The following is a 16,337-nucleotide window of genomic DNA, read 5'->3' on the forward strand; positions in this document are numbered from 1 at the left end:
CAAATGATAAAAACTGATGGTCACTTGGTGCACCCTGAAGCCGTGTTTCAGGTCATCTCCGGGGTCGGCATCCCAGAAAGAGATACTGACTGACCACGGCAGGTCGTTCATGTCTCGCACACTAAAAGACCCGTGTGAATGATTGGGTATTAAATGTGCTCGGACCAGCGCCTACCACCCGCAGACTGACTGCTTGGTGAAGCAGCTGAACAACACTTTAAAGTCCATGATTCGTAAGTTCATTGACGAGGATAAATGCAACCCTCTGTTGTTTGCAGTGCGGGAGGTGCCCCAGGCCTCCACGGGATTTTATCAGTTACTGTTGGGCAGGAAGCCGTGGGGGGGCTTAATTAAAGAAAACTGGGAGGAAGTTCCAAGCCTGGCTATAAACCAGATTCAGTACATCCTGGACCTCCTGGGAATTGTTCACCGGGAGACAAAGTGCCTGTGTTACTCTCTTCTCCTAGCTTGAAATTACTCGCCAAGTGGCAAGGACCCTTCGTGGTTACACGGCAAATGGGGGGGGACGCTGACTATAAGGTTATATGGTTGTACAGTGGAGGTGCCACACAGTGGCCAGAAGCCGCCCCGGCCTCCGTCGGGCGGTGGGGGGCGTGGCAGGGGTGTGGTTTTCAGTTCTGCTGAAGGGTAGGTGTGGCTCATGGGGCAGTGCCAGGCAGGTGGAAGTAATCAGTCTAATGAAGTCTCTCCTCTATTTATTGAGGCCGGGGACCAGAGTGGAGAGGGTGGAGTCAGCTGGAACAAAAACTCAGCGTGTGCAAATGAAGTACACCGAAAGGAAACGTCACCCGATCACTGTGTGGCGTCCAAATCAGTCATAGGTGTCAACACATTTACAAAAAAGTAACAAATTACAGATAGTGTCATACTCACCACACTGTATAATATTCAACACCATTTATACATTCAGTGATATCATCTGTTAGATTTTGAACAATTGCAATGTTAATGAGTAACATGACGAATGAACGTAAAGCAGAGTCCAATACAATGATCAGCTGACCGCAGAGAGGATGGTATGCTGGTTACTCAGTATACAGTTTGCTGCTTTCACCATCTCCTCTGCATCTTTGCTACAATGTACTCAAATAGTCACACTACAGGGTTCACAAATGACAGTTCACCAATTCAGTTTAAATTACATCAAATCTTACATTTTTATTTAACATTTAATGTCATTTTTTGGTTGGTTGCATATTTCTAATAGGGCAGATGAGATTCAGGTGGCAGTGGTTTGCACAGGGTTGATGGTTTGAAACCACAAATGTCCCAGCACTACTCCCTATGTTCCCCAGAAGTTGATTCTGTTCATCTGGATGTTTTCAGTGGGAGAAAGGTTTCATCATCATCGGGTGACTTCTCCAGTCTCAGCTGACTGCAGCTTTCCAATCTTACACACAGTACATTAGCTTAATTACTGATTTTCCCTGTCTCCATGGCCACCTCTCTCTTTACCACAACTCACCAGTAAAGCGCTGCAGGTTTGACTGTCACCACGTTTCCCTCACTCATGAACTAAACTCTTTGCAACATCACCTCTTTCGTTAGGGGACTTTACTCGTTGAGTACCATCGCCTGAAGGTGGTGGCTGCAAAGTCTCAACTCAGGAACTTTGCACTCGGCTTCAAAGTAAACCAGTGCAAACTGAAGGTCATTAGTTGATGAAGCACCGATAAATTCAGTCCACAAAAATGATGAACTGTCTGACTGCTGCTGTAAAGGGATTTAGGGCTGAATTTATCCTGCATACTAAAGACATTGAAGCAGGCTGTGAAAAAACTGCATACCTCCAGTCTTTGTTAAGCACAGTGCTGCTAAACACTGGGTGCAGTACCAGCTGTTATCAGTTCGTCTTGTGCTCCTGTCTCAAAAAAGGTGGTTTTTTTGTTTGTTTTGTTTTGTTTTGTTTTTTTTGGGGGGGGCAGTGTCAAGAATTGTGTTCAATTCAAAAAGTGGAAAAAAGATTTTTCCTATTGCAACATTTACAGGATAAAAGGGGGAGGGGGGAAGTAGCTTTGACATGTACTATGTCCTTGACTTCAGGGACAAAAAACCCATCATGCTCATTTAGTGTCTTTAATCTGTCTTTGAAACTCGAAGAAGATTCAATATGTTGTGTATCAACGTGGGTGAGAAGGCGCTGGTGGAGGGGCGGGCTGCCCTATCTATATGCCTCCTGCTGGAAGTGACAGGGAAGATTGGTAAGGCCTTTAATGTGATGCAGTACCTGTCAAACCATCCTATCAAGATAAGATCTAACCAATCCCTGCGGCCCAACCAGGGCTTCACTGCACACTCACAGCAATGCTGTGGAGCCTCCACACACACAGACATGCACTGTGCTCATTATGCAGAGAGTTAAAGAGGCTGCAGTACATTTGAAGTTGCACAAATAGGAACTGAACTGCTTCTCTGGATCCTGTTTCAGGTACATTTGTGGAATCATCAGATTCATTGTGATCAACAGCTAAAGTAACCAACTCCCTTGCAGGGAGTGGGTAATGAGTGGAATAAAATGAATACCTGTGAAGTCATTTGTGTGTTTGCACTCTGTTGTAGCTCAAACAGAGTGCAGGTAACACCAGGTTACACTGCCATGACTGGGACACCGGCTTTAGTTTATGCCTCGCCAAGCGTCTTTCCACAAATACTGAAACAGATCCTTTAAAGAGGATTAGTTCCTCCCAGTGCTGTTAACATCATGCTTTATAAGGCTGGATATATATGTTGCAATGTACTTTCTAGGTTGTATGTTTGTTGCAGAAGCAGAGGAAGTGGCTACACATTGATAAATGACTGTTCTTGAGGCATGCGCTACTTAGTTTCCCTTCTCTGAAATAAATGGATACAATGTGAAAGCTAGCTACGTAATCATTTTGAATCTGGGAAACAGTGTTGAACATAATAATGGATAAATTCAGTTTCCTTTTTTATTCTTCCCTCAAGTCATGGCCTCTAGTTAATCTGTTATCAGTACTGCAGGCTCCTAAAACACCCTTAATTCTCATTTATTGTAGAATGATTTGGGGAAGTGCACTGCGGTCGTGAGTTCTCAGAACCTGCTCTTTGAGCAAAAAGAAGGACAACATCACGGAACGTAAGTTTGGATAACATCATAGAAAGCTCGCGGCTCTCCAACGGGAGATTGAGAGACCAGTGTCGGACTGTTGAACTGCTTTGAAATTCATATGAGTTGTTCGCACTAAAGTAAAAACCACCATCACTTCATGCGGAGACCCCTTCGGCGCCAGCTGCGGCCTCAAGGCTGGAGCTGAACAAAACTCCCTGATAACAACTGTGTTGAGTCTGTTCCCCCCACTCCATGCAAGGCCACCTGGGTTGGCTGGAAGACTGTTTACTTAGCCTAGCAGGGAGGAGGACACTGTCTCAGCTGAACTCTGGACACACACACACACACTGATATGCACACACTGATCCCCCCTCCCTTTCCAAACGCCTTCGATGCTTGTGCCCTACCGGGGAAGATGGCGGTCGACCGGACCAGCGCAGACATGCTGCAGGACCGGATGCGCTGTCTACACCGGCTCTCTCTCACCCTTTACCCGCCCCTGTTGCTTGTCTTGTGTTTCTATGGTGTACTGATAGTCATGTGCTTTTTGTGCTGAGGTGTTTTTTCTGTTATCAAACTGTTCTCCCACTAGGAGCTCAGTCTGAGTGGAGTTTTTTTTCTCCTCCTCTCACCTCATGTTATGTATTTTCGTTGTCTTTTTCCTATCAGCCGACCTTTCTGACATGTCTCCCCAACGTGATGTTTGTGTAAAGTTGGTCAGAAGGTTCCTTTGTAAGTGCGCATGCGCCATTAGCGTGCTGCCTGCTGTAACCCTAATTTCCTTCGGGATTAATAAAGTATTCTGATTCTGATTTATTTTCTCACAGTTTTTCCATTATAGCACTAACAAACATGAGTACACAGCCTTATCTTTGAGAGTCCTTTCTTTCTAGTATTGATAGTGTTTGTTCCTGTAAGTGTCCTGCTTTCAAAAATATAGCTGCTAGCAGTTCCTGACTCACTGACAGGGAAATGATAGCAGAGCGTGCCATATGGTGTTTGGCTGTTTGCCTCTGACTGTCCTGACACTGTCTTTCTTTGTATTTAACCACATGTTCCACTTTCTAAAGAGTCATCTTTGTTTCACAGACCTCTTGACAACAAACAGAAAACAACAGGAACAAAGTGATGAAGGATTTGCTGTATGGAGCTCATTTTAGTGAGGTTGTTTTTAACACAGGTTGGGTCTTTACCTTACAACATGAAGTGTAGTGAGGTGACTGTGATTTGGCATGAAATTAACTACATTCAACTGAACAGACCAGTTAATACATTCTAATGTGTTTTAATGGTCAGATAGAGCAGTGGTTATACTGGGAAGGCAACAATCCAGTACTCAGCCTAATACAATCAATACGATCTATTAACATAAAAATGCCTAACTGAACTTTTAGGAAGATAGGATATGAGTAACATGGATGAAGCTAATCTGGTTAGCCCAGTGGCATCATCGTTCCAGAGAGAGAAAGGCAGCATACGATTGGTACCAGGAGGCAGTCGAGGCAGTGGTATAAAGAAGTGGTATTACGGCATCTCTAGGTTTTCTCAGAGCAGCAGCTAAGTCAACATGACAATGGACAACCTTCAGGCTGAAAAACCAAAACAGAAAGCTGGACCTGAGTCTGAGTACTGATCTGTGTGATGTAATCAGTTTGTAACTTAAAGGATCAGTTTATATGCATGACGAGCAAGTCAGGGGCTTCAACAGAAACCTATTACAAGAGCGCACTAAGGACAAGTACATGTTATCATTAGGGCTGCCACAAACGATTATTCTGATAGTCGACTAGTCACCGAGTATTTCTGCGATTAGTCACTAATCAGATCATCAGATCATCATCCATTGGACGTAAAACGTACAGCTTATTGCACCAGCAGCATCTGCTCTTATATAACTATCATTAGCTTACAGCTGTAAGTGTTTCAGGTGCTAACTAAAAATAAAGACAAGATGATAGTTTATTAAATTAATGAAATTTGCAGATTGTTTCGGTGAAGTTTAATAAACTCCTTGCTATCTAAAATATAACAGGACACCGGAGTAAATTCTCCAGCATCTCACACTTCTGATGATCAGCTGTCTGCTTGACGTTTATTCAGCTGTGTAAAAACTATAACTTTAATCTCAGCCAAACCGATTTACTCGGGAACAAATAAAATACTGAAAAAAGCCAAACAATAACATTTGTAAGTTATCTAAGTGACTCATATATCATGTTTAACCTGAGTAACGAAAGACGGCGGTGGGTTTGAAAACGATTAGCCGGGAGTCCGGTGTTCTCACGGCTCTACTGAGCCTTGCCCCCGGCTCGCTATCGAGCTAGTGGGTAACAGACGTCTCCGAAAACGTCGGAGCGCTTTTGAAAATATGTGGTGTCTTGATAAACTGAGCAGATATTTGAGGTTTACGCAGCTACATTCTCGCCTGAAAATATGTTAAACGTTTATTTTGTGACCCAGAAAGAATAATAAGAGCAATATTAAAACTAACTAGCTGCCGCCATTGCTGGAAACTGAGCTGGGCCGCGCTATGAATTCTGGGACACAGCTTCTTCTTCTTCTTCGGGGTTTAACGGCAGCTGGCATCCTTGTACATGCAGTGCTGCCATCTTCTGTTTCAGTCCGTTATTACACTCTTAAATCCTGCTACTTATTCCTGCGTCTTTCAGGATCTTACAAAGCTTCAAACGACGCGTCGACTATTAAATCAGTCGTCGACGATTTTGATAGTCGACTAATCGTGGCAGCCGTAGCTATAATAGCACAGTATCTCTACATCTGCCCCAGTGAAATTCATGGATGAACCAACTTAACAAACTCATAAAAACTGTATATTCTTCTAGCATTAAACACAATAAGCATTCCACTGAATGACCCTTGTTATAAAATGTGTGTCTGTGAGCTTAGGTAGAACACAGATGCTGCTTAAACCACAAAGAAGAAGCTGTACAGCACAGTAACCTTTACTTTTTTCATAAAGGTTAGAGGGAGTTTTATCTTGAATGCAGGGCATAATTGGTAGCGCTATACCGAGCCAAGAAAAGGCAGTGAAAACTAAAACTCTTCGAAGCAAAACATCAAAGTGATATCTGTCTTTGTTCTAAGACATTTGCATAAAAAGGGGGACAAATATTTAGTTTACAGGGATTTCCATATTAATGTGTCTGAGGATGTGAACTTAAGCACCTAGCGCATCGGCAGCAGCCAGCGTAATTCCTTCAGCACAAACAATTATAGCAGTCTGTCAGGTGTGGCAATAATTGGACAGAGAGATGAAGGAGGAGGGGGAGGTCTGCCAGGCGCTCTGCTGGTACCCAAAATCTTCTGTTGGAGAGTGGACTACATGTTGTAAACAAGTTCTCACGTACATACAAGAAGAAACAAACAGGTTTCCTGCTCGTCACAGTGTCAGATTGGGTCATTAAAAAGTCATTAAATCTTGCTTTTTAGTGACAGACTCCCAGATCCTTCACGTTTGCCACCTTTCACAACATGTTTAATGTTACAGGAAGGGAGGTGCCACCCAGCAGTATAAACAAATGAAACATTATGTATAATATTTCCTTCCCTATGCCAGCGTTACACACAGTCAGCACTTCTACTTTGTAATAACTACAGTTGTACACAGCTGGCAGAGCCTCTGAGCTCCTGCCAGGTTTCTCAGTCACAGGAAGACTGGGAGAAACGACGAGACATTCCAGGAGTAACGTCGCTATCGATGATGAAACACTGCACGTTATAAAAATCTAAATCAGTCACAATTGTTACACAACTGTCAAGCAACCATTTTCACTACCAGCCTTAAATGAGACACACAGTAACTGGGTTTGCAGTATACATGGCCAACCAGAAGACAAGCCATGCATCACCTTGATCATGGGAATTATACTCCATCCATCCATAATCTTCCACGTGGCTGGAGCCTAAGGAGGATATTCCAAAACTCCACAAAGCATTCCCAGTCAATCCCGTCCAGTCAATCCTAACCAAGTTCCCAAACCAGTTCAACTGGCTTCTTTGAACAGACTTGAGGCAGCAGCTCTAGTCCCAGACCGCTCCAGATGGCTGAGCTCCTCAGCCTATTTCTAAGACTTAACCAGGTCACCATGTGGAGGAGGGGCCTTGTATTTATGATCTTATTTTTTGGTTATTTCTCAGATTTCATGGTTATAGGTGAGGTTTGGGATGCAGATGAAGTAGGAAATCAAAAGCTCAGCTTTCTCTTCACCACGACAGTTGGGTACATCTGCATTCCTGCTAATCACTCCTGAATAAGATCTCCAAAAACCTGAAGGTGCTGGCTCTCATCCCAGCCGTTTCACACGGCATGCTGCAGGTCATGCTCCGATGAACCCAACAGAACCACAGAGATCCATTTCTGAGCCAAAGTGGACGCACTCCTCAGCCTGACTACAGGCTGATTATTGTCCATGAAAATCAAGAACAGGATTGGACAAAGGGGCCAACCATGGTCCACTGAGTGCTCTGCTTTGGGCCAAGAGATCTCTACCTTTGGTTATACACGGACCTAATGGCCCATAGCAGCAGGGGCCCTGTTCTCCTGCAGTACAGGTGCCTCCAGGGTCTACAAAGCACATGCAGACTGTTTGCACTGTTCCTCCTAGGTCCAAGTTTGGACAGCTGGCTGGAGGTTCCCTTCCAGCATCCTGAAATAAACTGGGCAGAATAATACCTCAGTAACTGGAGCACACGCTCCAGGTAACCAAGACAACCCCACAGTGTCTAGTCTTTAGCATTGCATCCAAACCCAGTGCCGTGGCTGCAGGGAGCTTCTCAACTCCCCCAGTGACCTCTGCCAGCATACCAGTATAATTCATAAGACTTTCCCACAGTCCTCAGGCTCTGCTTCCTCTGCGTCGGCTACTTTGACTGGAATGAAGCGTTCCTCAAAGTACTGTTTCCACCACCCAACAGCATCTCAATATCAGGTCATCAGTGTCCTTCCTGACTGCAAATGGCCTGTGTCAAGTCCTTCCAGGGCAGCTTGGCAGAACTTCTTTGTGGGCTGCCCAAAGTAGTCCTCCATGGCCTCCCTTAACTGTGCTCAGACTCTTTTATTTTCTTCAGCAACTGCCAGTGCCACAGCCCTTTTGGGGCAATACCCATTTTCTGCTTCACGAGACCCCTGGGCCAACCAAGCCCAAAGAGGCTCCTTGTTCAGCTTTATGGCAAAAACTCAAGCAGAATAGCTCTAGTCCAGCCACCCAACACCTACTTTACTCCTAGCAAAGTATCATAGAAATAAACAGATATTTATTTAACAACTTTGTGGTCAACTTTCCAATTTAGAATCCCCACTTTACAGTTCTGTATTTTGACTGTGGGAGTAAAACCTAAGCAGACAAAACACACAGAAACGTTCCAAATGGGGTTCACACAGGAGCCCTCCTGGAGTGAGGCGAACGTGCTGACCACTGTATCACCACACTACAGCAGCACGCTGGAATAGGTTGTGCTTTGTTAGTAGCAGTACAGTACAGTGTAACAGTAAAGGGGAAAACTGAGTTTCCAATAAGATCCATTGACTTGCTAAGCGTGCACGAAAAGCTGATGGAAACAGTGAAGCTTTTCTTTTCTTGGTAAGTTAAGTCCTTATACTGTAGAATCAAAACTCATCCATCAGCAGCCACCTTCAAAGGGCCTTGAGCAGCTACTGGAGCAGCTCTTTTTAAAGCATTTGAATGTCATCGGTCACGTGGAGATTAAACCTTCATGCACAGAATCACCGAGGATAAAAACACAAACGCTGGTTTGCCTGCTGTGCTTAAAAAACGTTTTCCTTGAAAGTTCTACTTTCTAGCATAATTACTGCTGTGGCACAGTGCTTTCCATGAGCGCCATGTTTCTCTGCTAATACCGCTGGTTTCATTCTACAGCTATCGTTAAGCCCTGACCACATATGCAGTCTGCTGGCAACTACACAGACAGTCAAGAGGCTTCAAACTTGTGCACTGCAGCACAGCTTCAAGGTGTACAAAGAGCCCAGTCAGCCCTTCTTCAGTAATATCAGCTCAACCTGCAGATAAATGGGCTGTGAACCGAATAAACAGCGGTCACATGTACAGCCCAGTTTTCAATTACCTTGCGGTTAACCTCGCCAAAGAGGTCAGAGTCGCTGCTCAGCACAGCAGCTCGTCCCTGCCGCTGTGTTTCAGTGCTGCTCCATGCTCTCTCTGCTCTGACGTCTTTGCCACACTATTCCCCCTCACAAACACTCGGTCCAACAGTGCATCACTCCAATCACATTTGCATTAGGACAAGATGGTGAATGGCCTGGTCTGCGCGGCGCTCTAACTGGTCTGCGCGGCGCTCTAACTGGTCTGCGCGGCGCTCTAACTGGTCTGCGCGGCGCTCTAACTGGTCTACGTGGTGCTCTAACTAGTCTACGTGGCGCTCTAACTGGTCTAACTGGTCTATGTGGCGCTCTAACTGGTCTAACTGGTCTACGTGGCGCTCTAACTGGTCTACGCGGCGCTCTAACTGGTCTACGCGGCGCTCTAACTGGTCTATGTGGTGCTCTAACTGGTCTAACTGGTCTATGTGGCGCTCTAACTGGTCTACGCGGCGCTCTAACTGGTCTACGTGGTGCTCTAACTGGTCTAACTGGTCTATGTGGCGCTCTAACTGGTCTACGCGGCGCTCTAACTGGTCTACGTGGTGCTCTAACTGGTCTAACTGGTCTATGTGGCGCTCTAACTGGTCTACGCGGCGCTCTAACTGGTCTAACTGGTCTATGTGGCGCTCTAACTGGTCTACGTGGCACTCTAACTGGTCTACGCGGCGCTCTAACTGGTCTACGTGGTGCTCTAACTGGTCTAACTGGTCTATGTGGCGCTCTAACTGGTCTACGTGGCGCTCTAACTGGTCTACGTGGCGCTCTAACTGGTCTAACTGGTCTATGTGGCGCTCTAACTGGTCTACGTGGCGCTCTAACTGGTCTACGTGGCGCTCTAACTGGTCTACGCGGCGCTCTAACTGGTCTACGTGGTGCTCTAACTGGTCTAACTGGTCTACGTGGCGCTCTAACTGGTCTACGCGGCGCTCTAACTGGTCTACGTGGCGCTCTAACTGGTCTAACTGGTCTATGTGGCGCTCCAACTGGTCTACGTGGCGCTCTAACTGGTCTACGCGGCGCTCTAACTGGTCTACGTGGTGCTCTAACTGGTCTATGTGGCGCTCCAACTGGTCTACGCGGCGCTCTAACTGGTCTACGTGGTGCTCTAACTGGTCTAACTGGTCTATGTGGCGCTCTGAGCGCTCTGAGCGCTTAGAGCAACATTCACAGCTTCACACAGATTTCATGGCGTGCACTCACACTGTGGATCAGCTTTGGGACTTTGGGAATCAAACTACTGACCTTCTGATCGGTGCATGCTGAGTTACTGCGCCCCATTCAAATGAATTCCTGCTCTACCTTTTATAGAGAAACAGTTTGTATATAACTGCAAACCCTTCCTTACTGGCTTTGTGAAGATTCATGGCGATGATAAGACATTACTGCTGATGATGGTTTACAGGCCAGGCAGGTGAATTATTAACTCTAAGAGCTGCTATAAATAACCACCACTGAACAAAGCAGTCATGCATATGGACAGCATCCTTTGGCTCACTGCTAATGTGATTTACACACACATCAGATTTATCCATCGTCTTCTCTTCATCTTCTCATTACTCTCTAACGTATACAACTCAACGACGGTGCTGAGATGTATATTTATGCTACACAGGCTACATGTACTGCTGTGTGTTTCATGCATGATCCAAATCTAAAGGCTTTCATGAACTGGGTGCACACTGAGATCATTCGGGTCCGAGGACACATTCATACATGTATTTGGTATTTTGGCAGATTTTTCTGGATTCACATGCAGTTCACAGAATAAGATGCAAGGTTGAGTCAGTGACAGGCTAAAAATAGACTTCTCCACTTATTAACATTCCTCCATGAACTGACATGTGACAGCACTGCATCACGCTGGCTTATTGGAAATTAAGTTCTGTCTCTTTCTACAGTTGGATAATCACTCTCTATGGGAAATATCCAGGTTGCTTCCTGCACACGTCAGTCATCATTACAGGGAATCAGCAGCTCAGACAGTGAACTGATGATTGCTTATCACAGCAACAACATGCCAGAGGGACTGGATGTGTCTGAAACATGACTGGGACCTGTTTGCATCTCACTGGACACAAAGACCAAACATCAGAACTTGTTTTTCAAAGACTGTATATTTAATGAAAAATGTAAATTATCAAGTAGGATCATGAGGTAATGTGCTTTGCCTACAGAGAACACTGTGGCCACAGCGTCCATGCTGCTCTACCCCACTTGAAGCTGCACACGGCTGCTCCTACCATTATCCTCCAGGGCTGCCACGAACGATTATTCTGATAGTCGACTAGTCACCGAGTATTTCTGCGATTAGTCACTAATCAGATCATCATCCATTGGACGTACAGCTTATTGCACCAGCAGCTCTGCTCTTATATAACTATCATTAGCTTACAGCTGTAAGTGTTTCAGGTGCTAACTAAACATAAAGACAAGATGATAGTTTATTACATTTTAATGAAATTTGCAGATTGTTTCGGTGAAGTTTAATAAACTCCTTGCTATCTAAAATATAACAGGACACCGGAGTAAATTCTCGAGCATCTCACACTTCTGATGATCAGCTGTCTGCTTGACGTTTATTCAGCTGTGTAAAAACTAGAACTTTAATCTCAGCCAAACCGATTTACTCAGGAACAAATAAAATACTGAAAAAGGCCAAACAATAACATTTGTAAGTTATCTAAGTGACTTATATATATTTAACCTGAGTAGCGAAAGACGGCGGTGGGTTTGAAAACGATTTGCCGGGAGTCCGGTGTTCTCACGGCTCTAGTGACCCTTGACCCCGGCTAGCTATCGAGCTAGTGGGTAACAGACGTCTCCGAAAACGTCGGAGCGCTTTTGAAAATATGTGGTGTCTTGATAAACTGAGCAGATATTTGAGGTTTACACAGCTACAATCTCACCTGAAAACATGTTAAACGTTTATTTTGTGACCCAGAAAGAATAATAAGAGTAATATTAAAACTAACTAGCTGCCGCCATTGTTGGAAACTGAGCTGGGCTGCGCTATGAATTCTGGGACGCTGCTTCTTCTTCTTCGGGGTTTAACAGCAGCTGGCATACTTGTACATACAGTGCTGCCATCTTCTGTTTCAGTCCGTTATTACACTCTTAAATCCTACTACTTATTCCTGCGTCTTTCAGGATCTTACAAAGCTTCAAACGATGCGTCGACTATTAAATCAGTCGTCGACGATTTTGATAGTCGACGTAATCGTGACTAGTCGACTAATCGTGGCAGCCCTATTATCCTCCCCCACAGACTGGTGACCACACTGTCCAACATTGGGCCTCCACACTCCACTTGCCTTTGGATTAAGGACTTCCTAAGAAGCCGCACACAGAGAGTTAGAATCAGCACCTCTCCACATCCACAGACTCAGTACTGGCCCCCCACAGGGCTGGAGCCCCCTGCTCCACACTCACCACAGTAACACCTTTGTTAAGTTTGCAGACGGTGGTGGGACTGATTTCTGGAGGGATGAGCACGCCTACAGGGATGAGGCGGAGCAGCTGACAGCGTGATGTAGGAACAACAACTTGGTCTTGAACACCACAAAGACCACAAAGACAAAGACCATCGCTGGGGTCTGAGTGGAGAAGGTCTGAGAGAGTCAGGGAGGACCCCTGAAAACATCCAGATGAACAGAATCTACATTTTAGGATTTCCTCACCTGGATGACTGCGCGTGCATCGAGACATCAGGGAGGACCTGACATGGGAAACACACCGCTGAGGTAGTGAAGAAGCTCCGAATAAGACCCGACCCTCAGAGAGAATCACACCCGGACTAACTGCTGGAGTCCTTTCATCACTGCTCAGCTTTTCAGAGATCCCACAGTCATAACAGAGCAGGCCATCACGTTTGGGACTTTCTCCCCTTAATAATAAACACCTTCACTTAGAAACTGCATTTTGTGTTTAATGGTGTTTTCTTTGACTAATATTTGAATTTGTTTGATGATCTGAAACATTTAAGTGAAAAATATGAAATGAGGACGGGACAAAGACTTTGCCCCCCCCACTGTGTATGTGAACTCAGTGTAGGAGGAACGAGGAGGAACACTAACCTGTCTGATGGTCCGGGCCACCAGACTCTCAAGAACCGGGCCTCGATCTTCATGCAATAGATGGACTTCATCCAAGATGAGGAGCCGTACAATCTGTGACAGAGCCACATCGCCAACACTCTTCCTGGTCACAACGTCCCACTTCTCCGGAGTCGTCACCAACATCTGAAAACAGCACAAGTTCCTCTATAGATTATCATGCATTTCCCCTTCAAGAACATGTTCTATAATAAAATGTTTCTCCAGTAAAACGAAAGAACTGCAACATCAGCAAACCTGAAAAACTAAACAAAGAATCAAACATGACACGAGCCACTGCTGCCCTGCAGGCGGACTCATCGTGCACATGGTGCATTTGTCAACTGTGATGTATATGACAAACATCGTCCTTTAGTGAAACTCACTGAAAAGCATCACGGCTCAAATAGGCCACGGATCACAAAGGGGATAGATGAACAAAAATAATCTATATAAGAGATTTATTAAGTACAAGTCATATAAAAATAGATTAGTAAATATTAAAAGTACTACCACACATTATTGGAGCAAAGCAGGAGTGGATCACAAGAAACATGGAGGTTATTAAATAGTATAATCAAAAAGGGCTCGAAAAACAAGACATCCAGAATATTTTAGAAAAGATGAAGATATTGTCCATCCATCCATCCATTCGCTTCTCCTTTTCAGGGTCGCGGGGGGCGCTGGAGCCTATCCCAGCTGTCATAGGGCGAGAGGCGGGGTTCACCCTGGACAGGTCGCCAGTCTGTCGCAGGGCCAACACACAGAGACAGACAACCATTTGCACTCACATTCACTCGCACATTCACACCTATGGGCAATTTGGATTAATCAAGTAACCTATCCCCACTAAGTGCATGTCTTTGGACGGTGGGAGGAAGCCGGAGTACCCGGAGGGAACCCACGCAAACACGGGGAGAACATGCAAACTCCACACAGAAAGACCCGGCCTGATGGTGGAATTGAACTCAGGCCCTTCTTGCTGTGCGGCAACAGTGCTGACCACCGTGCTGAAGATATTGTGCTTCATAAAATTAACGACACTGCAAATGAATTGAATGATTTCTTTGGACATGTTGGCTTTAATGTAGCACAAGAAATTCAAGAGTTAAGAAATAATAATGAACTAAATAAACACATTACTCAGTTTATTGGTGCTGTGAGTCACAGAGGAATACTTGATGTTCTCAAAACAACATTAAAAAAAGGCCACTGATTGTTTCAGTATTGAAAGGTTTGTAGGTTACATCACTCCATCCTGGGAATTAGAGCTCTTGAATTGAGCTCCAGCTGTTGGGCTGCTGCGGTCCTGGGCTGCAGGGTAACGACTGACTCTGTCATCTACGGATGTCTCGGACACGTCAGGGAAAAGAGGAGCTGAACCCCACTTCATAGTGAGCTGGACAGACGCTGCACAGGCCTGGTAGATCCAAGAGTTTGATAAGAGTGTGCTGGGAGTTTCTTACAGCGACCTCCAACTCCCACCTCCACCAAGAGCTTAGTTGGCGTGTAGGCCTGTGGGGGCTGAACACCGGCCGACAGGTACAGGTGAGCCAGCTGGATTACAGCCTTGTGGCTGCCGAGGCAGAGACTCGAGAGTGGGAGTTTAGTGAGGCCGTGAAAGTGTTCAGTTTGTGCCCACAGTGTGGTCGGACTCAGTGTTGTAGCTGTGCCTCTGTACACCACCACAGCAATCCCAGCTGTTTAGGAATTACTGCCATTTTTATGCAAAGTCCCCCCACCGTCAGAGACTGAACAAGAACTACACGACGACATGTAAGGCCTGTTGAGCTCCTTCAGTAGCTGTTCACGCTCAGCATGAGCACAACTGAGAGAGAAGCAGGTCCTCATTAGGCTGAGAGAAATGGTAAAAATGGTCAACGGCCTGTATTTGTATAGCGCTTTACTTTGTCCCTAAGGACCCCAAAGCGCTTTACACTACATTCAGTCATCCACACATTCACACACTGGTGATGGCAGCTACATGTAGCCACAGCTGCCCTGGGCGCACTGACAGAGGCGGAAGTAAAGCCAACAGAGGAGTGTCAGATAAACAGTGTGGTACAGTAAAGAGAAGCAACGTGCTGGCCAGCTCAGCGGCACCCGAATTAAATAAAAAAAATCACAAAACACAAATTAAGTGGATGACGTTAAAATTGTGTCCTTGGTTAATACAAACCTCTTCACAACATCCAGTCCAGTTCTCAGCAGCCAAGACGAAGGTGTGTTACTTCAACTCAACAAGAAACTGACTGGATACGATTTCACAAAGTAAGAATGACCCACAGCATCAGCATCAGCCACGGTCAGTCACCTGACGAAGGCCCCAAACAGCTGACACCTCTGACAGACAGAGTCACGTCCATCACACTTACTGGCTGAACTGGTTTTGGAAGAACTCAAGTTTATGAATGGAACTGAAAAAACAACAGACAAACAAACCCACAACAGATTACTGTTAGTTAGCGGGGAGATGCAGGACTGTCTACATGAATTTATTTCACTGTCGTCATGGCAACGTGCACTTTCCTAGATTTCACATCACCTGTTCTCATCTCTCTCAGCTCCTGGTGACACTATGACAGCACCGGCCACGCCCACGTTCAAAAGTCACTAATGAATATATCAGCTGTGCTAGCACTGGCATAATGCTTACACACGCACAATCGGCTGGTATTTGTTTACTCGAACACATCTGGAAACATCTAGAACATCGGTCACACCAAGACTCCCACACTGTTTGAAGCCAAAGCAGCGTCGTTCCAACAGATGATCTTAGATTGATGGGTGGTCACTGCACAGGTGCCCACAGACCTGCTCCATCGCAGTAATAACAGGTAATGACAGACGTTAGCCTGTCCCACTGTGTGCTGAGTTACAGTACGCACCCTGTGCCCGTCGATGAGTCTGCTGTGTGACGGCACCATCAGTATAAACGCTGCTACTTTGCCTCTCAGACTAATTAAATTGAAGAGCATCAGCATATCTTTCTGAATCAAATGACAACAGAAAGCTTCTC

The 16,337-nt window shown here is 45.5% G+C and overlaps 1 protein-coding gene across 7 annotated transcripts in view; it reads right to left on the bottom strand.

The window, feature by feature from the left end:
• ascc3 (activating signal cointegrator 1 complex subunit 3) overlaps positions 1 to 16,337 on the bottom strand; it is a 148,037-nt gene that overhangs the window by 58,875 nt on the left and 72,825 nt on the right. For all 7 annotated transcript variants that reach the window (XM_084944957.1, XM_084944959.1, XM_084944960.1 and 4 more), the window contains one exon: positions 13,301 to 13,465. In XM_084944957.1, coding sequence (XP_084801083.1) covers positions 13,301 to 13,465 — 165 coding nt within the window. The remainder of the gene's footprint in view (positions 1 to 13,300; positions 13,466 to 16,337) is intronic.

Source organism: Perissodus microlepis, chromosome 11 (genome assembly GCF_051167445.1).
Source record: "Perissodus microlepis isolate ML-2025 ecotype Zambia chromosome 11, ASM5116744v1, whole genome shotgun sequence".
Classification (NCBI taxonomy): Eukaryota; Metazoa; Chordata; class Actinopteri; order Cichliformes; family Cichlidae; genus Perissodus; species Perissodus microlepis.